This window comes from Astyanax mexicanus, chromosome 21, assembly GCF_023375975.1.
Source record: "Astyanax mexicanus isolate ESR-SI-001 chromosome 21, AstMex3_surface, whole genome shotgun sequence".
Lineage (NCBI taxonomy): Eukaryota > Metazoa > Chordata > Actinopteri > Characiformes > Acestrorhamphidae > Astyanax > Astyanax mexicanus.
Genome location: NC_064428.1, coordinates 39,601,923 through 39,624,010, shown reverse-complemented (window position 1 = coordinate 39,624,010; position 22,088 = coordinate 39,601,923). Strand labels below are relative to the sequence as shown.

Sequence of the window (22,088 nt, the reverse complement as noted above, 5' to 3'; positions counted from 1 at the left end):
AATATCTTGGTCTTTGGGTTGACTCTGAATTTTCCTTTAAACCCCATGTTGACTATATTATTAAAAAAACATATGGTTGTTTGAGTTCACTTTATCGAGCAATTAATTGTTTTACGTTTCATATTAGAAAAAGATTGGTTTCTCAATTAATTTTACCTATTATTGATTATGCTGATATAGTTTATATGAACACCTCTGAAATTCACTTAAGACCTCTTAATGTTGTGTTTAACTCTTTGTGTAGGTTTGTTTTGAGATGTCCATATAGAACTCATCACTGTTTTATGTTCGAATCAATTAATTGGTTGCAACCTAAATCTAGAAGACAATATCACTGGGTACAGTTTATTTTTAAATGTATTTATTTGGATTGTCCACCCTACTTAAAACAGTTTTTTGTTCTATTTAAATCTTCTTATTCTCTTCGGCATATGCAATATCCTTTTTTCTTTGTTCCTAGAATCTCTAAAGAAGTAGGGCGAAGGTCTTTTAATTACAAAGCTCCTTCTGACTGGAATAATCTTCCTTTTTCTTTAAAAAAATTAACTTCACTTCACTGCTTCAGGAAATGTTTATTTTCTTATCTTAAAACTACGTGTTTATGTTTTTAATTTATTTATTTATATATATTTTTCTGTTGTTTGTATTGGTATTAAAATAAAAGTACCGATTGATGTTATATTTGTTATATATGCAATGTTATATATTTTTTTCATCTTAAAACAACTCTGTTTCTTAATTGTTTTCAGTTATCTGTATTGGAATATTATAAGTATAGAGTGATATAATTTGATAAGTTGAGTTCTGGGGGAAAGTGAGCTGTATATGTATGTGCAATGTATGTTTAGTGTGTAAATGTTTTTTGTTGTTTTTTTTGCTTGTTTGTTTTGTGTATGTATTTATAGGACCCCCTTGAAAATGAGATGTCACATCTCAAGGGGCTATCCTTTCAATAAATTCAAATTCAAATTCAAATATGGTAGAACTATAAAAATAGTGCTGTACGCTCTGCAGTAAAGGTTGGTGGACTGGAGGAGCTGATTTGTCTGCCAGCTGATAGTGTTGATGGTGGTGATGATGATGATGATGATGAAGATGGTGGGGGTGAGGGTGATGGTGGTGGTGATGAAGATGGTGGAGGTGAGGGTGATGATGATGGAGGAGATGGTGGTGGTGGTGATGAAGATGGAGGTGAGGGTAATGGTGGTGATGATGAAGATGGTGGAGTTGGAGTTGAAGGGGATGGAGATGGTGAAGCTGTAGGAGGAGGGGGCAGCAGGAGCAGGACAGTCAAACCTGCTGTAAAAGTTATTTCTTTCCACCTTTTTCCTGTAAGACTCCTTGGCCTCTTTAAGACGTACCTTGAGTTCCCCCTGTATGCGCTTCAGCTCTACCAGGTTTCCATCTTTGAACGCCCTCTTCTTTTGGTTGAGGAGGTCCTTGACGGTGATGGTAATCCAAGGTTTGTTGTTTGGAAAGCAGCGTACAGTCTTTGTGGGAACAGCAACATCCATACAGAAATTCAAGTAGTCTGTAACACAGTGAGTCACCCCCTCAATGTCCTCGCCATGTGGGTGCAGCAGCACGCTCCAGTCAGTGGTGTCATAGCAGTCCCTTAGGGCTTCCTCTGCTTCAGGAGACCAGACTCTGAATGAGCGTGTGGTAGTGGGCTGCCTCAGTACCAGTGGTTTGTACTGAGGCTGTAGGAAGACCAGGTTGTGATCTGATCTCCCCAGCGGTGGTAGTGGAATAGCCCTGTATGCATCCCTCACATTAGCATACAGCAAGTCTATGGTTCTGTTCTTCCTGGTGGGACAGTCCACAAACTGGAAAAAGGCAGGCAGTGTAGAGTCCAGCGTTACGTGATTAAAATCACCAGTAATCACATAGAAGGCGTCAGGGTGCTGTGTCTGCAGCGCTGCAACAGTGGAGTGGATGACGTCACATGCCGCCTGCACGTCCGCTCTCGGCTGAATGTAAACACAGACGAGGATCGCGTGAGAAAGCTCCCGCGGCATGTAATAAGGTCAGAGACTCACCGCTAACAGTTCAATATCCCGACAGCAGATCACCTCCTTCACGTTTACATGTCCAGGGTTGCACCATCTCTTGTTAATGAAAAGCGCGATCCCGCCGGGTCCCTGTCCGCCCTCACTGTAGAGAAGCCAGGTAGCTCCACGTTAGCATCCGGCGTTTCGGGGGTGAGCCAGGCCTCGGTGAAACACAGCACACTATACTCCCTCTGATTCTTTACCAGACAGTCTAGCTCGTTGGTTTTGTTGGTCAGTGAGTTGACATTCCCCATAACCACCAACGGAACTGAGGGTTTGTACCTCCACCGCTTCTCCGACTTCTTAGCATTTAGCTTAGCCTTTAGCTTAGCTCCGGCCCTGCAGCCTCGGTATTTCCTCCTCAGTTCCCCCAGTATCGTGTGGACAATGCCCCCACGTCCCGCGGGTCGAAGGGCCAGCAGTTCTTCACGGGAATAAACACGATATTCCTCGCCGATATTCCGTAGGTTATAAATAAGATGCACACTAGACGTGTGTAGTAGCACAGAGACAATAAATAAACGTAAAAAACTAAAAAAAAAACCACAAAGGAGACGGAGCTACTGAAACAGGCAGCCAAAGTCAAAGTCAAAGTGGTTTTTATTGTCATTTCAGCTATATACAGAGTACACAGTGAAACGAAACAACGTTCCTCCAGGGACCATGGTGCACATAAACACAGTGTAGACAGAACAATAAGTGCAACAGTACAAAAGTGCAGACAGACAATACAACACCATACAGACAAAGAATAATAAATAACAAGACAGTGTGCAAATTATGCAGTGTGCAAAAAAGACCAGTGAGGTAGTAATTACCTCTATTTCACAGTGTGCAATAGAGTCCAGTGAGGTAGTAGGGTTTTTAGTTTTCTGGGGTAAGTGGGGTAAGAGTGTGTGTGCATGTACAGAAAAACCATCAGTTCAGTCTCTGCAGTTGAGGAGTCTGATGGCTTGGGGGTAGAAGCTGTTGCAGAATCTGGTCGTGCTGGACCGGATGCTGCGGTACCTTCTTCCCGAAGGCAGGAGGGAGAACAGTTCGTGTGAGGGATGGGTGGGGTCATTCACAATGCTGGTTGCTTTGCGGATGCTGCGGGTGGTGTAAATGTCCGTGATGGAGGGGAGAGAGACGCCGATGATCCTCTCAGCTGTCCTCACAATACGCTGGAGGGTCTTGCGGTCAGAGACGGTGCAGGTCCCAAACCAGGCAGTGATGCAGCTGCTCAGGATGCTCTCAATGGTCCCTCTATAGAAGAGTGTGAGGATGGGTGGAGGGAGACGGGCCTTTCCACAGAGGACCCGTCGATGTTGAGTGGAGAGTGGGTGTGTTGTGCTCTCCTGAAGTCAACAACCATTTCCTTTGTCTTGTCCACATTCAGGTGAAGGTTGTTGACTGTACACCAGTCTGTCAGCCGCTGCACCTCCTCTCTGTATGCTGACTCGTCGCCTTTGGTGATGAGACCCAGCACGGTTGTATCATCGGCGAACTTGATAAAGCTGTTGGAACTGTGTTTTGCAGCACAGTCATGAGTCAGCAGGGTGAACAGCAGAGGACTCAGGACGTGTCCTTGAAGTGGCTGTGGATTCTCTGGGCGTGTGCGCGCTTTGCCTCTCTGATGGCTCGTGACAGGTCGGCTCTTGCTTTCCTCAGGGCCACCTTGTCACCCGCTCTGAAGGCGGAGTCGCGGGTCCTCAGCAGCGCACGTACCTCAGCAGTCATCCAAGGCTTCTGGTTTGGGCGTGTGGTGATGGTCTTGGAGACAGTGACATCATCAATACACTCGCTGATGTAGCCAGTGACTGATGCTGCATACTCCTCCAAATCAACAGAATCGCCTTCAGTAGCAGCCTCCCTAAACATGTCCCATGCAGTGCACTCAAAACAGTCATGAAGGGCAGAGATGGACCCTGCCGGCCAGGTTTTCACCTGCTTCTGAACTGGTCTGGAGCGTCTGATAAGTGGTGTGTATATTGGAGTCAGCCAAACACACATGTAATCCGAGAAAGCGAGGTGGGGGCGGGGCTCCGCCCGGTACGCGCTGGGGATGTTTGTGTAAACAAGATCCAGCGCACTCGCTCCTCTCGTTGCAAAGTCCACATGTTGATGGAATTTAGGGAGCACTGACTTGAGATTTGCGTGGTTGAAATCTCCGGCGATAAACAGTCCATCTGGGTGTTTGTTCTGCAAATCGCTGATAGTCCGATAGAGTTCACACAGAGCCTCTTTAGCATTAGCACCAATGCTAGCGCTGGGTGGGATGTAGACAGCAGCTATTAGCACGGCAGAGAACTCCCGTACTAAATAAAAAGGTCTGCACTTGACTATCAGGAACTCCACCAGCGGAGAGCAGTGTTTGGCGACAGTCACAGCGTTGTTACACCATTCCGTGTTGATGTAAACACACACGCCTCCACACGCCTGTTGTCGTTCAGCCACGATTCCACAAAAACCAAAACACAGCAGTCTCTGAACTCACGCTGGGTAGTTCGCTGGAGTCGGATGTAGTCCAGTTTATTGTCAAGGGAACAGACGTTTGCCAGAAAGAGCGATGGTATAGCCGGCCGGCTAGGACTAGCCTTTAGCCTCGCGCGGATCCCGGCTCTCTTTCCGTGCTTCCGCTTACGCTCGCACCGCTTGCGATGGCACTTCCGCTGGGCTCCGGCGTCAGGAAACACCGCGGGCTGGCGGCCTCGGTCTCTTAGCAGGCTAAGCTCAAGTAGCGTCTGCAGAACCTCGTCCGGTAGCGTGTTTTCTGGCTGATTTCTCCACTGTAGCAGGGTCTGGCGGTGGTAGAACATGTGCATGGGTGTTCCGATGCACATATTTGCAGGAAATAAACGGAAAAAACGACAAATAGTAGCACAAAAGCACCATTTAACGGACTCGGAGCGTCCGCTACGTGTTAAAGCGTCACCATCTTGGGTGGGTGAAGATGGCGCCGCTAGCATCAGCGCCGGAAGTGTATGAAACACTAATAAAGAGTATATATTTTATTTGCACATTTTTATTTAAAAGCCAGACAATTTGGGATCATCAAGTTCTTGACACATATTCAGTTGATAATAATGTTTATAGTCTTTATAATCTTTACTGGCACAAAAAAACATGGGTACAAAAAAGTACTTTCACTAAAAAAAGCACCACATATGATTTGAACAGATGCAAATAAACATAGATACAGTAAAACGTAACAAGTAATTCTCATTTTTAACTACAAGTATGATTTATCCTGTGAGCCGAGCTGGAGAACAAAGTGTAGAGATTCCAGATTTCTCCTGGATGCTCCTCAGTCAGCATGTGTATATTATGTTCAGTTCCGTCAGAAGCAAACCTGATTTACCACATTTACCAGTAATTTACCAAAACAGGTGTTGATTAAAATGGAATAAAATGCTGTTTGTATTTATTGTAATGCTAAGTTAGTGTTTTACTGAGCTAATAAACACTTAATTCATAGATAAGTAGCTTTTTCTTTACTGGAATTCATACAGGTACCTAAACATTTGCACAATACTGTATATTTGAAGAATTATATAGTTTTTGTGAGAGGAGGCTCCAAAGACTTAAATAAAATTTTCAGATAGTGGTAGTAATAGATTTCCATTGCAGGGGTTCTTAGCAGTTTTTCGAAGGCCTTCAGTGTTAGAGGTTAGATTGGGCCCAAAAAATCCGACCCAGCCCTAGCCCGTGCACGTTCTGCCCGAGCCCGACCCGACCCGCCCAATAAACTGGCTGTTTTCGGGCTGTTTGGATGAGAATTATGTTAATTAACACTAACATAGAAGCATAGAACTATTATTAAATTAAAATTATTTTTAAGAACAGCTACACACAGTGCTGCAAGTCAAACGCAGAGGAGTTCACATGTGAGAGAGAGAGAGAGAGAGAGAGAGACAGAGAGAGAAAGAGAAAAAGGGAAAGAGAGACACAGAGAGAGAGAGATTTGGTGTTCTGGTGTATGAGCTACTCACAGGTAAAGGTTCTCACATACTGTATCTCCTGTTTCTTTTTTATCTCCTCGTGCTCATATTCTAGTCCCATACAGAATTCTGCAGCTTCCTCAGTGTTTTCTGTCGTATTTTGCAGCTAGCGCGAGCGCTTACAACTAACAAATAACACCGCGGACCGCGAGGTGCCGCCGCGCTGCCGCTGATGTGCCAAATCCGACTCCCTGCTGAATCCGACTCCTGCTTCGCGGACAGAATCGGCACAAATAAGCAGCGATTATAAATAAATTATTTTTTTCACTTTCAGTTTTCGTTTTTTGGTTTGTTTTCGTTAACAATAATAATTGGTTACTTAGCAACGTTGTGATTATCACACCAGAGCTTTATGTAAAAATAAAAATATAAATAAAAAACAGATGCTTACATCTCAGACTATTTTCTGGAGCCCGACCCGACCCGGCCCGAGTAATGAGGTGAGAAATCTCGGCCCGAACGCCTCGGGTCAGGTCGGGTTCGGGCAGACAATCTAAGCTCTATTCAGTGTATTGATATCGATATCAAAATCGATACATCGTATCGACTGAAATTAAGAAATATATTGTGATATAAATTTACGCCATATCGTTCAGCACTAGTCTCTAGTATGTATGAATGAATGTCATGCACTGTTTTTTGTTTAAAAAAGAGCCTCAGGTGTTTCTATTTAGCCCTAATTTAGATCACTGGATTAGTAGTCTCTGAAGAAAGACATCGCCTCTGAGTGGCCAACAGCACTGCAGCAGAGAACGCCTACATGCCCTTCCCCCCACAGTCAATTTTAATTTGGCTTACATCAGGATTTATGCAATAAGACTAAGCACAACCTCCTGCAGTGCGGTGAAAAACACAATTCACACTTTTTAGTTGTTTTAATACTCACCTTCATTTATCTTCAGTTTCACTGGTGTGAAAATGTCTTTTTGCCTGAATGTTTCAACTCCACACTGGTACGTTCCAGAATCTTCTACAGTGAGTTCCCTGATCATCACCAAAAACTCTGCAGAGCTGGGTTTATCAATCAGTGAGAATCTTCTTCTCTTTGTCCATTTATCTTTAACTCGTGTAATGATTAGTTTAACACAGAATGGCCTTGAATCCTTACAGAAGTACTTGTTGTTTGAAGTGTATTCCTTATCATATTTACACTTGATGAGAACTCCTCCTCCTGAATATCCCCTCACTTCACTGGAGGATCTACTACCTGATAAAAGAGACCAAATGTCCCTCTAATTAAACTCTTCATTAGACACTGATATCTGATAGTACTGATTATTTATAAGATCAGTTTCTTACCTGAGATCAGGTAGAGGGTGAAGATGAGGAGGATCTTCATCCTGAGTTCAGTTTTACAGATCTGCACCAGATCTAGTCCACTTCAGACTGATATTAGAGGCTCTTAAACACTCGTTCTCTGACTGTGTTCTTCAGTGTGTCTTCTGCTGCTTCTAACTCATAAACTGAGGTCATGCCCACTTCCTGTTTGGCCCTCAGGAAGTCAGAGCTGCAGGCCTCTTTAATATGATGTGTGAAAAGCTTCTTAAAGATCACTTGAAGTAAACAGCAGTTTTTCTGTGCTGTTTTTAATAGCTATAACTATCTTTACATAAAATTCTTCACTTAACTTTTTTTAATTTCTGTACATTAGTGCAGTCTTTTATCTTATTAATAACACATTAAATATTATTGCTGTAAACATCAAACACTCCAAATACTTTCAGAATTTCACATAAATACATATCACATATAGTGCTGGATTTATGTTTGTGTTGTTAAAGATGTATTAATCTGAAGGTTTTAAGGCTTTAAGGGAGGGTAATGTGGGGTAATGCAGGCTGCATTTACAGAGTGGAAACAGAGGGGGGGCTGTTTTACATATTTAACATCTAAGTTCTCTCTATAGGAAAATATATGAAATAATAATAATAAAAAACATTATGTAATAAAATATGTTATTTTACAAAATAAAATAATGTAGTGTAGTGGTTATTGTAATGCATTCTAAATATGATGATCTAATTTCTGACTAAAATATTATCTAATACTCAAAATGCTTAAGTTGATGGTATTTTAATCCTTCCCATCAACTTAATGTGATTTACAGGAAAATTAATTCTGTTACAGTTAAGAAAGGGACTCTGCCTTTATGGAATAAAATATAATCTCTTATGTCATCATTACAAAATGTCTAATGTCTGCAAACACTGTTTATAAACATATACTTTTAAGTACATAATAAAAAAATAATAAATTTTACAATAACTCATTGTCGCATATTGTGACATATTGTATGGGTTTTGTATTACCTAATCAAAGATGTGGAAAGTGGAATGTGATGAAGCAGCTTATTAGCTTTACATTAAAATGAAATAGAAAAAACTATAAACCTAACAGATACTATCTCAATTTATATACTCTGTAATTACTCTATAGTTTTAAAGCTGTTCTGGTCTGAAGATCTAAAGGCCTGTACGAGGGTGATGTAGGCTGCATTTACAGAGTGAATACAGAGGGGGAGCTGCTATTAACTGCTTTTAACTGATAAAGTGACTTACAGTATACTCTGCAAAGATCTTTTTTTTAATGCAATAAAGTTTTAATTAGAAATATTCCCAATATATATCAAAAAGTAAAATACTGCACACACATCTATAATTGATATAGAAATATACAGAAACTAAAGAAAATGGTGTCATCCAATTTTTAAAAATGTATTTTCATAATTTTATTTTGTGTATTACCTTTTCTTCAAATAGCATCACACATATATAATGTATTACATTTAAAAGATAAGTGGAAAAAATGTAACAAATAAATTTGTTTTGGTAAGCTTTTACATGTCACATAGTTATTAAGACAAAACATTTTATTTAAAGTTGTACATAAGAAAAAAAAAGCACATTTATAGGCGTGGTGTTCTGGAAATGAGGTGTGTTCAGGTACATTTCTGGAGTTTTGCTTGATTATCTTGGTAACAGAAAACACAGGAGCTCCACTGACTGAATACAACCTAGACAGACGCCAACAGTCAGACGTTCATCGCTATCTTGGCTACACAGGTGCACAGAGTGTAAAATAACATAGCGTTTGTCTGACACATACAAGTAATTGGACAAGTATTTTTAGGGCATTTCTATTGGTCTATTAAACATGACATACTGATATAATGTGAAAAACACCTGCCGAGTTTACAGTAGGTGAATATTAAAAAACAAAAAAAAAAACAAGAAATGGAGATATAAGGTGCTCATCAACTAAATTGTATGGACAGTACATTTTTTAACTACATCACCAATATTACACTCTTCCGTAACTAAAAAAAAAAAAATAGAAAAATTAAATTTTGATGGAATTGGATTAGCATATAATGCTACATGCTAAACTAGCACTTCCGCTATCATGTTACTTGACAGTGGCGTAGTCACATGAGTCTTCCTCTTCCTTGTTGACGGTTGCTATGGTAACAGCATCATTTTTGGTGAATTTCACAGTGGCGTAAGCTGGATCTTCAGCGGGTTGTACAGATTTACGCTGAAGGTCACTTACTGAGGAATCAGAGGGGCTTGTGGGAAGTTGAGGGTCCTGAGCCGTAGAATAAATAGGATTTGAAAAATCTCCCAGGCAGGTGCGTAATTGAACATTATGGTAGAGAGTGTGAGAAGGATCTGAGGGGTTTGTGGGTAGCTGGGCAGTAGAGTAGACTGTTGAAGCTCCAGTATCTGGTGTAGGATGGCGTCCCGTGGCTTTAATATCTTCGTAGTCGTAGACTGTATGGGAAACCTTAAAGCGGATGTTTAAAAATCAGTATAATTAAATATAGAATAGAGCTCACTGACAACATTTACATTTACATTTGTTTGGCTTTTATCTGATGCTCTTATCCACAGCGAATTACAAGGTTATTTATATTACAGAGTCGGGCCAATGTAGTGTTAGGAGTCTTGCCCAAGGACTCCTATTGGTGTAGCACAGCAACCAGTCACCCAGATTGGGAATTAACCCCAGTCCCCCACATGATGTGGTAGCTCACTGGCAGCTAGTGGTGTTATCCACTTCAACACACCAATCACCAAATTATGCCTTACCGACTGCATTATTTTAAGTAAAAAAAAAAGTTTAAATGCAACATACATAGTAGCTCAATTTAACAGTTCACAAAACATTATTTAATCATCAATTCTCTGCTATTTAAAGTGTAAAATTATATTGCCAAGTGTATTATCTCACCCAATATATGAATACACATTACCTAATATCTTCGACAAGAAGCAATATTTAAAACAAACAATGAATAAACACTTGACTTTTTTTTAATTTATAAAGTTAAATAAATTACATTTTTTTTTTAAAAAGCTTTAATGTTTGATAAGGAACATTACTGAAAATCGTAATTGTAATTGTGAAAGAAAGTATAGAAATATAGTCAAGTAAATCTGCAACTGTCAAACTATAATGAATAAAATCATAAAATTGGCTCTTCCCTGAACTTCGTTTTAAAATCATTATTTTCCTGAACACAAATCAAACAGTTAATGTCTCCAAACCTTTAGTTTTGTTAAGTTTGTCTAGTTTTTACGTCTATTTTAAAACCTGCAGAATTTGGGTTGATTTCTGTGACTGATCTGGAATTATTAAGTGGAGTAGAGAGTGAACAAGCAAGTTTTGTTTTTGCCCCAACGAGCGCAATGCGAGCAACGACTATGGTTTAAATTATCTCTGAAAAAAATCTCTGAACCAATCAAGAAAACCTATTTTGCTGTGCAATGTGAAGATATTTCCTTGCTAATTTCTGCTTGGCTCTTTGAATCATATAAAAGCACTTGTAGTTTTAGCAGCTAGCGTTTAAGCAAGCTACTAACTTTAGTTCATAGCAGCTTATCTCTTCTAACACAGATTTAACCTGATACCCCTCTGCATGTATTTAATGAATGTTTCATTTAGTAAATATACACTGTAGGAAACCTTGTAATGCATCAATTTCTGCTGGAAAACATGCAACAGTTTTATTTCTTTACTTTATTCATCAAATTTAGCCAGTAACATTAATCAGTATTAGCTCTGGTGTTAAAATATATGACTATTAACATGCCCACCCATTAAGTTAAACTGCCTCCCCAAGCAAAGCTGTCTAGAACCGGGGCTGTGCCATTTAGCTATTGAATGGAATATTCATTACAATGCTGTCAAAATGTTTTAAAAAGTGGTTAAAAAAGTAACATACTGGTGCAATTGATTATTGATTATTAATCATTAAATATTCCACTGATGGGCTCTTGTGTGGGCTTTTAAATGCAGTCATAACTCACCCGGCGGTTGTTAGAAGAGTCACTGAGAGTCTGGTCTGGGGATGTAGCTGGATTAAAAAAGAAAGAAATACATAACATAAAATCAGTCAAAAATAAATAGTTCAGAAACAAATGTGTGAATATGAAATAATACATGTACCAATTATAAAATAAGCGAATGGTCAGATTTATCTAAAAACCAAGTCATCCTGAGGTGTGTTCATAGTTAATACAGCCAGCAGAGGGCAGCATCTGTACGTCACTGTTAGTATATAGTAGGAGTGATTCCTAGTGAACTTTAGGGCCCTACTTTAGTGATCTATATGGTAACAATGGGAAAAGTTCACCTTTCACAGCTCGAAACATGCAAAAGTCATGTACTAATTCTCCTAATTAATCATAGGTGTGGTTAATTTTGGGTGTCTCTTGTTCATCATTCTCTTTAAGAGTAGATCAGGTGAGCTCTGACTTTGGTGGATTGCTATTGTAACGGTGCAGCTACCTGGACGTGTTCAACAAACTCTTCTCAGCAGAGGAAACTGAGCTGCTGGCTGACGCTGTGAAGGAGCTCCCGCAGCTCATTTACGGGAACAGCAATGTTATTTTATTTACTATTCTGTTTATTGTTGTTGTAAAAGTTGCCGAGATAGCGATGAACGTCTGACTGTTGGCATCTGTCTAGGTTGTATTCAGTCAGTGGAGCTCCTGTGTTTTCTGTTACCAAGATAAACAAGCAAAACTCCAGAAATGTACCTGAACACACCTCATTTCCAGAACACCACGCCCATCAGTGTAGATATATTCAGAAGCTCTGCTGCTGTTAAAATAATGGCGTTAAAATAAGCTGTTGGTGGGGTGTAAGATAACAATAAGCATTCTGACGTCCTTTGTGCTGGGTGTAAGATAGAGCCCATAATCCCTAAATGAATGGATGTGGACACATGGGCATGCATACAAAACTTGTATCACCAGTAAATGTCTAGGGAAACCTCTAAGCATAGTTACTTATACTTTCACCTAAATTTGTCTTAATCAAGTAAAAAGTGTTATTTGATGTGTTGCTCCTTCTGAAATCAAAAGTATTAAAAATAGTTTTATCTTGCTTTTTTTAAATAACTGTCTTTACTGTCTAGAGAAGACTTACAAATATATTTCAGAACATTGCTTTAAGGAGTTGATAGCATTTAGCAACACAAGCAGCATTAGCAAGATCCATTTTCCATTTTCTCCCCAATGTACATGGCCAATCCACCCAACCCACTCATTAGGACTCCCCCCATCGCTAGTGATGCTCCAACACCAGGAGGGTGAAGACTAGCATACCTACTCTGAGCCCTTGCCTAATTGTTTTTTAAAGGGTTGTAGACATTATTATGTGTGGTGGTACCTTGAGGATTCCTTTTCTTTCGAAGAGCCACTATGAAAAATAAGAGTCCAATCAGAACCAGAAGCAGAATCACAGCCACGACAGAGATCACGGGGGAGGATGAAAATTCTCCTGAGGAAGATACAGAATTATATTTAGTGTATCTGTTACAAATATGAATCTGAGCATTCAGACTGACAGTGAAAATTACATTTTCTGGTATGTAGAAGTGTCTATAAGCACCTGGGGTTGGAGAAGAGGAGGACAATGTGGTTTTAGAAGTGTGGAGTGTGGTGAGGGAACTGGTGGATGTTGACGACTGAGAAACGTTTTTTTCTGGTGAAAGACCTGGATGTAGTGGAAATGAACAGCAGATTATCTATGCATACTATTAAAAATCACAGTATTACATATATATATATATATATATATATATATATATATATATATATATATATATATATATATATGGGCTATAAGGTGCACCAGATTATAAGGCATACTATCATAGAATGTCTATTTTCTGGTCTATTTTTGTACATAAGGAGCATCGGATTATAAGTATGATAATATATATCATGTAAAATTCATTCTTAAATTTGTGAAAACATCTGAAGGGACTGTCCATGATTGGCACATAGACACATGACCTAGGCCTTTGGGGAAGGTGGATTGTGGGAAATGTGGTTAACTCGTAGAACTTTACATTTTAGAGTGGTAAAGAGTGGTAATCATGGTTTGGAGAGTACTGTACCTGGTGATGTGTTATATGCAGAAGTTACTGTAGGTGTAGATGTTGAGGAAGTGGTGGCTTCTGTGATCCCTGGCTTTGAGCTTGTTGACGGTGAGGCTGATGGTTTTACTGTTGGTTCTGTGATGAATGTATAATTTACAGAAGTTATTAGTTTAGCAGTTGTGTGTCTTTAAAGGGAATTGTTAACAAAAATGCAAGTGTGTTTTAATACAACTTTTACAGCTCCAGAATTCTCATTTTAACATAGATGATTTGAGGATACCTTGTAATCAAGTGATAGCAGACCCATTAAGACAACTCATAAAAGCTTCTACTTTAGAGTCAAAAAGTCACTTTTTTGTTTGAATTTTGTTTAAAATGTATGAATGGTATGAAATATATTTTATAATTTCGTGGACAGTAAACTAAATAAAATGGTCATGGTTGAGCTCCTGGGTTTGGATTACTAAAGTATTTATGATGGTTGTAGATGTTGATGTTTGTGTTTCATGGAGTTTTGTTTAATAATGATTTGAGTGATTTTATGTATAAACCACAGGAAATAAATGCTTAATATGCAACTGAATGGTTGGCAATACTTTGAAAAGTGAAAAGGAAAGTACACAGGTATTTATACCCAGACTTGATTGCAATCAGGTGAGAGAGATTCTAAAATTTCAGTGGCGAAGATTCAAAGTACTGTCCATGATTGGCTGAAGATGTGCACATGACAAATATTCATGTTTATATAATAAAAAAATTATGAAGAATAATTTATATTTGTTTGCTGGATGAAGCATGATACTTTCCTGTCTAAATCTGTTGAGATCTATCAGTTTATTAGAAAAATATGTTGAGTTACCCAGTTTCATATGATTTTAGTTGCTCAATTCACATCAGCTGCATAACAACCACCTAGAAACCCTAGAAACCACAAAAAAACACTGTAATCCACCTAAAATGCTGTAGCGACTACCTATGAAAGCCAAGGTAACCACCTAGCAACATGACCAAAACCACTTGGCAGCATAATAGCAACCACCAAGCAACACCATAGCAACATTGTAACAACCACCTAGCAACACCATAGCAATCACCTAACAATATTGTAGGTACCACTTGTAGCAAACAAAGTTTTAACCTAGTGACCATGTTGCAACAGCCTAGGAACAAGACAGAAACCATTTGGCAGCATAACAGCAACCACCTAACAACACCATAGCAACCACCTAGCAGCACCATAGATACCACCTGTAATAAAAACTAAGCAAATACAGTTTTACCCTAATGACCACGTTGTGACAGCCTAGCAACATGACATAAACCATTTAGCAGCATAACAGCAACCACCTTACAACACCATAACCACCTAGCAACACCATAGCAACCACCTAGCAACACCATAGGTACCACTTGTAGCAAACACTTAAATACAGTTTTACCCTAGTGACCTTTTTGCAATAGCCTAACAACATGACATAAACCATTTGGCAGCATAACAGCAACCATCTAATAACACCATAACCACCTAGCAACACCATAGCAACCACATAGCAACACCATAGGTAGCAGTTGTAGCAAACACTTAGCAAATACAGTTTTACCCTAGTGACCATGTTGTGACAGCCTAGCAACATGACATAAACCATTTGGCAGCAAAACAGCTACTACCTAGCAACACCATAGCAACCACCTAGCAACACCATAGGTACCACTTGTAGCAAAATCTTAAATACAGTTTACCCTAGTGACCACGTTGCAACAACCTAGCAACATGACATAAACCATTTGGCAGCATAACAGCAACCACCTAGCAACACCATAGCAACCACCTAGCAACCTCATAGGTACCACTTGTAGCAAACACTTAGCAAATACAGTTTTACCCTAGTGACCACGTTGCAACAGCCTAGCAACATGACGTAAACCATTTGGCAGCATAACAGCAACCACCTAGCAACACCATAGCAACCACCTAGCAACACCATAGCAATCACCTAGCAACATCATAGGTACCACTTGTAGCAAACACTTAGCAAATACAGTTTTGCCTTAGTGACCATGTTGCAACAGCCTAGCAACATGACATAAACCATTTGGCAGCATAACAGCAACCACCTAGCAACACCATAGCAACCACCTAGCAACGCCATAGCAACCACCTAGCAATGCCATAGCAAGCACCTAGCAACACCATAGCAAGCACCTAGCAACAATAGCAAACATTTAAATACGGTTTTACCCTACTGATCATGTTGCAACAGTTTAGAGAGTGTTGGTCACCGAGGCCTATAGTACATGTAAAACATTATACTCATTAAAACAGCTCTGCACTCTGAAGCATGCTCTCTCTTATTAACTGCACACTTCCTGAGCTGCATGCAGATGTTCTTTAAAAAGCTGAGGCATTACTCTCACTTCTGTAAATAGCCTACAGCTGTAGACTACAAGTAGAAAGTCTTAGCAGATACAGTGCATCACAAAAGTGAGTACACGCCTCAAGTGTCAAAGTGTCATTTTGTCTGTTTTTCATGAAAAGATAAACTTAAATATCTGCAGAAATGTGAGGGGTGTACTCACTTTTGTGATGCACTGTAGTTTAATGGTACTAATCTTCTAATTCAGTTTTCAGTTTAAACATCGTAGTGACGTGTAACCAATAATATATCAATCTATTGGTGCAATAACTATAGGATTTTTCTCTAATTCACTGATATAATCCTAATTTACAGCTCTGTACTCACTAACTCTATATCTTTACTACTCCAGTCCTGGAGGGACGTTTTCCAGCAAAGTTTGGAAGTTGTCCTTCTCAAACACACCTACTTTGTTTGGTAATTAACTAATGAGTTTGAATCGGTTGTGTTTCAGTAGGCCAACTTACGAACTTTGCATGAAGATACACTTACATACCGTCTTTCTAGAAACCCAAAATAACTTTACAATCACGTTTTACACACAACCATTAACATTCAGCCAAAATCAGCCAATCGTGCACAGCAAACACTCAGCCGGAAACCACTGTCCACCTGGACGACTGCATCGTGCACTGAGTAACTGTCCAGCTCTCCAGATCTGAGATACGGAGAGAATTCCCTCCTTCCCTCCTTTATCCATCTTTTACTCTCTTTAACAGATGCTGTATAATAACAGTCAGCAGTGCTCTCTCTCCTACAGAGGAACTTGTTTATTGCTGAGGGATTGTGGGTAATTGCAGCTGATGTTCACTGTTTGTCCTACGTGACCTTTCACACTGATGCTCCTCTCATAGTATAGATCTGTCAGTAATACACAATATAGATGATTAAGCTTATTTAGAATGAAAACGTGCAGCAACACCGGCCTAATGTGGATACGACTGGACACCCCTGGTTTCTGGCCTAGGCCAATCAATACAAGGCACAGAATTAATAAGATATAATATGTGGTAATAGTCTTGTATAGTACACTTATTGGTCAGTATAATTGTCAATGTAAAAATTAAGTTTACTACAAATTGCGGTATCAAGTACACATTCATTTATAACTGTTCTGAGGAGAGATTGGAGAAGGGATACAGACTCAACACTCAACGTAGTCGGTCTTCAAAAGTGCCCAAACCAAACAGAATACATACAGCTCTGGAAAAAAATAAAAGATCGCTTAAAAACAATGGGTTTTTATTATTTTACCAAATTGAAAACCTCTGGAATATAATCAAGATGATAACATGGATGATCACAAGCCATCAAACCACCAAACTGAACTGCTTGAATTTTTGCACCAGGAGTAAAGCAGCATAAAGTTATCCAAAAGCAGTGTGTAAGACTGGTGGAGGAGAACATGATGCCAAGATGCATGAAAAAAACTGTGATTAAAGGAGAAGATTATAAACTTGTTTTCTTTGGGAGAAATGTTGTCTGTAGTTTATAGAATAAAACAACAATGTTCATTTTACTCAAACAAAAACCTATAAATAGCAAAATCAGAGAAACTGATTCAGAACTGATTGGTCTCTTAATATTTTTCCAGAGCTGTATTTACTCACTAAACATCAGTACAGTTTAAACATTGACACCTTCAAATAGCATTAATGTCTGTGTCTGTTAGTATTGAGCTTTTTTAGATTTTTAGCAGTATAAAAGTCACAGCCTGTTGTGTATGTAATCATGCACTGTAAAAGTTGGCCGATATAGTTAAAAATATTATATCGTGACATTTAAAGACATTGATGTGATATAATTTATGGCAGAATTTTTCAGCAATAGATTTTTAAGAAATGTTATTAAAATAAAATGCATGCATAGTAAAGTGAATTCTATCAATTTAAGCAGCTTTCAGTTGGGTCAGTGTCCCTTAAGCACAGATAATATCTTCAATATGCTTTTTAAAGCATATTGCCAATACGATGAGAAAATTTATCTCAATTCAATAAAATATTATCATATTGCCCACCTTATACTGTTATCCAGTCATGTGGCTCATTATAAAATGTTTATATAATGCTTAAAGATCAAATATGATTCATTTCTTGGTTTGTAACTACTTTTACTACATTATAACTTCTGTTATAATGATGTTTTATGACTTTAAATGCCATTACCAGCCCACTACAGACCACTACATGGTGCTTTAAGGCCTACTGGTGGTCTGACACCTGCAGGTTGATAAGCCCTCCATTTCCACATATGAGTCACTATGCACTTTCATTATCACAGCAGATTTTAATGAGGATTTATGCAACTGGCAACAAGCATGTTTAAAAAGAGTCTCTAAATAGAATCTGTTTGTACACTGCTAAAAATAACATAATTCATTATTTTTAATATTTTACTCACCTTCATGTATCTTCAGTTCCACTGGTGTGTAGATGTCTGTGGATAAAGTTATATCAACTGCACACTGGTACGTTCCAAAATCTTTTACAATGAGTTCTCTGATCATCACCCAGAACTCTGCAGAGCTGGGTTTATCAATCAGTGAGAATCTTCCTTTATTTACCCATTTATTCTTAACACCTGTCTTTATCAGGTCAGCACAGTTCGGCCGTGAACCCTTACAGAAGTACTTTTTGTTTGATGTGTATCTTCTATCATATTTACACTTGATGAGAACTCCTCCTCCTGAATATCCCCTCACTTCACTGGAGGCTCCACCACCTGATAAAAGAGACCAAACATCCATCTAAGTAAACTCTTCATAAAACACTGATATCTGATAGTTCTGATTATTTAGAGGATCAGTTTCTTACCTGAGATCAGGTAGAGGGTGAAGATGAGGAGGATCTTCAGAGTCAGGTTAGTTTTACCCATATTATCTCAGGGTCGGTATTAAAAGAGCGTAAGCAGTTTAGATCTTCATTTCTCTTCTTCTACTTCTCGGTCTGTGGTGAGTCTTAGACTGTTCATCTGCTTGTGGTTCAGCTAACCAGAACGATTATCACGCCTATTTCCCCTTTGCACCAAGTGAGAGAGAGAGAGAATGAGAGAGAGAGTTATCTTTTCTTATCACCTCAGTGTGAACTATTAGCAGCAGCATTAACTACAATCAACTGCAGTAACCTTTAAAATACTTTGTTGAAGCATTACATACAGAGCAGTGCAGAATTGTTTGGTATGCTTATTTACTTTTAATGCTCTTTTGTTAAATAAAAGCATTGATTCCTGTCCTGAGTCACCTAATATTCACTGATAATCTATTTTAAATTGTGAGAAATCTTAAAAATATTCAAGTAGTTGCACCCAGCACTATGTGTGGGGTTGTGATGTTGTTCAGGCATGTAATGGTCAGTGCTGCACCACAGACTGCCAGCAGGGGGTGCTGGTAGACATAGAGGAAGCAGTAGTAGAGTTGAATCTCAAAACTACAACTCCCAGAATCCCCAGCGCTGATTAGTGCCAACCAGCTGCATCTGTGCCGCACACAATATATACCCCAGTCAAACCTCTCAGACTCCTCTCTGTTGCACCTTTGTAGAGCGGTGACTGGTAACAGTTGGTAAAAGAGTAAAAGTAAAGAAAAGAAAGAAAAAGAAAAGAAGATTAAACACCAGAAGCCCAAAACAAAAAGTATAAGCAGTGCTTTTATTATTGAGTTTGGTTGTGTTTTAAGCCCTATCTGGACAGGATTAATTTCTCAGGGGGGTTTGGGGGTAATTTTCTCTTTTATGGGGGTTTTTATCCTCTGTGATTTTATTCCCGTCCAGAACCATCATGTAGGTGTTTTTCTCAGACGTCCTCTGAGAAAATTACAGGCTGAATTATCTACTGTTTTTCTCTGAACTCCGTGCTCCTCTGGTAATTTTAGTCCCGTCCGGACGCACATCTGAGTTTCGCCTCCTCGCGTTTAATAAAATAGATATTTGTCCACTGCCGCTCACCGTAATTACACTTGGATGCGCCATGGTTTCCACAGAGATCCATGTTAAAACACAACAGTGAGTGGAAATGGAGGAGCTATTGAGCTCAATGTCCGAGAAAGCAAAAAAAAAAACCTCACTGGTCCTCCTGTTTTTTCAACTGCAGGAGTTTTTTTTTTTTTTTTTACAGATGTCCCCCTGAGAAACTAATTCCATCCAGATAGGGCTTTTGTTTATGCTGGCTTTTTTATATCTCCTTTTTCGTGCCTCTTTTTTCCACACCTCTTCTGAGGTGAATGTTTTTCCACCCATCTTCCAGTCCCTTTTTGGAGAATCAAGCTTATCAAGTTGGATAAGCTCACGTTTTAGAAAAATCACTATTTTAGAACTTTTAATAGAAGTGACAAATAAGTAATAGGTATATTATAACATGTCTGTAAGTAAGTAAAACATTTTATTAATTATTTTATTAATTTTATTAATTGTTAATATATACATATTTATATATTCATTATAAACATATATAATTAGAATAAAATATTCCACTCTGCTTTGCACTTGGGCCCACCAACTACCCCAACCAATTTAATGGGAACAATAAATGATTAAAAATATAAATATAGAGAACTTCAAGGTTTTTTTTTTAAGTTGTCAGATATTGACCCAGACAGAGGTACTGTGGGATCGCTTGGGTATTGGTCTAGAAGAGAACATCTCTACTGCCATCTAGAGTCCTGATGCTGTCAGTCTGCTTGCTCAGCACTCTGATCTACTCAGCAAAGACCAGTGTTCAAGCTCACTCACAAGATAACACCTCACAGCTTATAAAGGTGCAGACGTTCCAGAGCCTGAGTCTCCTAAAGTAACAGTTCATGGTAACAGTTCAATTTACATATCACTTAAATGATGAGAGAGTCCACCGCTCCTGTAAGGTCATCTGAGAGTGTGTCTCCGGACTTAAAAAAAGGGAAGTTCTTTACTGAAACCAAACCACAGAGCTGCATAGCAACCAGACAAACAGTTACCAGACCATGAGAACATGGGTGGTGATGGCTTATGTTCTTTAGCAGTTGAGTTATTAATAGTCTATGTTTGTGCATATGCTTGATAAACATATTTTATGCAGACTTGTGTAGTTCGCTGTTTTTTTCTCTCCACTGTGTATTTGCACTTGACTTAAGTTTATACTGCTGGGGTAGTATCACTACATGCACAGTTCAGTGGCCATTTTATTAGAAACTGTTTCCTCATTCATTCCATGTTTTATCAAATCAGAGCTCTTTTCCACTGACGTTCTGGTTTGTGAACCTAATATTAAACCAGTTCGCTACGTTTCTACCAACAAAAGTAGGATCTGGAACCAGGAATGTTCTTTTGTAGTGGGAACTGAAGAATTCTAGATTCTTCAGTGCAAAACGTGACAACATCTGTGGGTGTGTCTAGTGCAAAATGGCGACCCCGAAAAAGTGCAAAGTGTTCTGCTGAGGAAACGCAGCAATTATTATCCATTTGGTGTTCTCTGGAGTTTCAGGAGAAACTTAAAGCAGGTGCTAGGAAGGAGAAACTGAATGGTGAACTGGAGGTGGATTTAGCTTTAGCTTGTTAGCTGTGCAGCGCCCTCTGTTGGTGACGTATGATGTGACAATTTGATGGTTCCATTAAAACTGGTGGAAACGTGAGCTGTTTCACTGAAAACCAACACAGTTCTTTTGGTGGAAAAGAGCTTTCAGTGTTCCTCAGTGGTTACTATCGGCCATATTTTAGCGATCTTCAGGTGAGCCGTCGATCGTGCAGCTTGATTTAGGGTGTGTGAAAACATTCGGTGTCTCATAACCTTCAAAAAACTACTTTTTTTTTCCCTTTTTACTAATATATTTTAAAGACTTCAGAATAAACAGAAATCATCATTTCCAGCTTAATCACTTTTTATTTGTACTTTTTATTGCTTACGGCAAGCTGCTCCACTAGTATCTAAATGGACTAAAGCTCAAACTTCACCTCTTTAAGCTTAGTATGGAGACTAGATAACAAATATAAAGTGATTTAAGCAAAAAAAAAGCATCTTCAGGTTGTTATCTCACTGATGATGTCAGAAGTTACCAAAAAGGACAAGGTGGACAATGTTAGTAAAAAATGCCATTTGATGGAAACGTGTTGTTCATGGTGACCTTGTTCTTGTGCTATTTTGAAGATTTTAAATTTCTAAAATTATTTTTTATTACTGTGATATTTTACCTCAACAGGATGGTGTAAAGTTCAAGCTTCGCCTCTTTAAGCTCAGTATGGAGACTATATAAGAAATATAAAGTGAATTTAGCAAAAAAAAGAGGTGT

General features: G+C 38.9%; 2 protein-coding genes and 1 long non-coding RNA gene across 6 annotated transcripts in view; 1 reads left to right on the top strand and 2 right to left on the bottom strand.

The window, feature by feature from the left end:
- Positions 1–18,868, bottom strand: part of LOC103035924 (CMRF35-like molecule 8) — a 39,099-nt gene extending 20,231 nt beyond the window's left edge. Inside the window, exons 1-2 of the mRNA XM_049469539.1 lie at positions 18,649–18,868; positions 18,236–18,556 (exon numbers count right to left, since the gene is read on the bottom strand). Coding sequence (XP_049325496.1) covers positions 18,236–18,556; positions 18,649–18,709 — 382 coding nt within the window. The 5' untranslated portion in view covers positions 18,710–18,868. The remainder of the gene's footprint in view (positions 1–18,235; positions 18,557–18,648) is intronic.
- LOC107197313 (B-cell receptor CD22-like) overlaps positions 1–22,088 on the top strand; it is a 191,480-nt gene that overhangs the window by 101,035 nt on the left and 68,357 nt on the right. The window lies entirely within an intron of this gene.
- Positions 8,735–12,787, bottom strand: LOC125785785 (uncharacterized). Its single transcript, XR_007428134.1, has 3 exons — positions 12,707–12,787; positions 11,341–11,387; positions 8,735–9,814 (listed from the first exon to the last, which is right to left on the bottom strand). It is a non-coding gene; the product is annotated as an uncharacterized LOC125785785 (long non-coding RNA).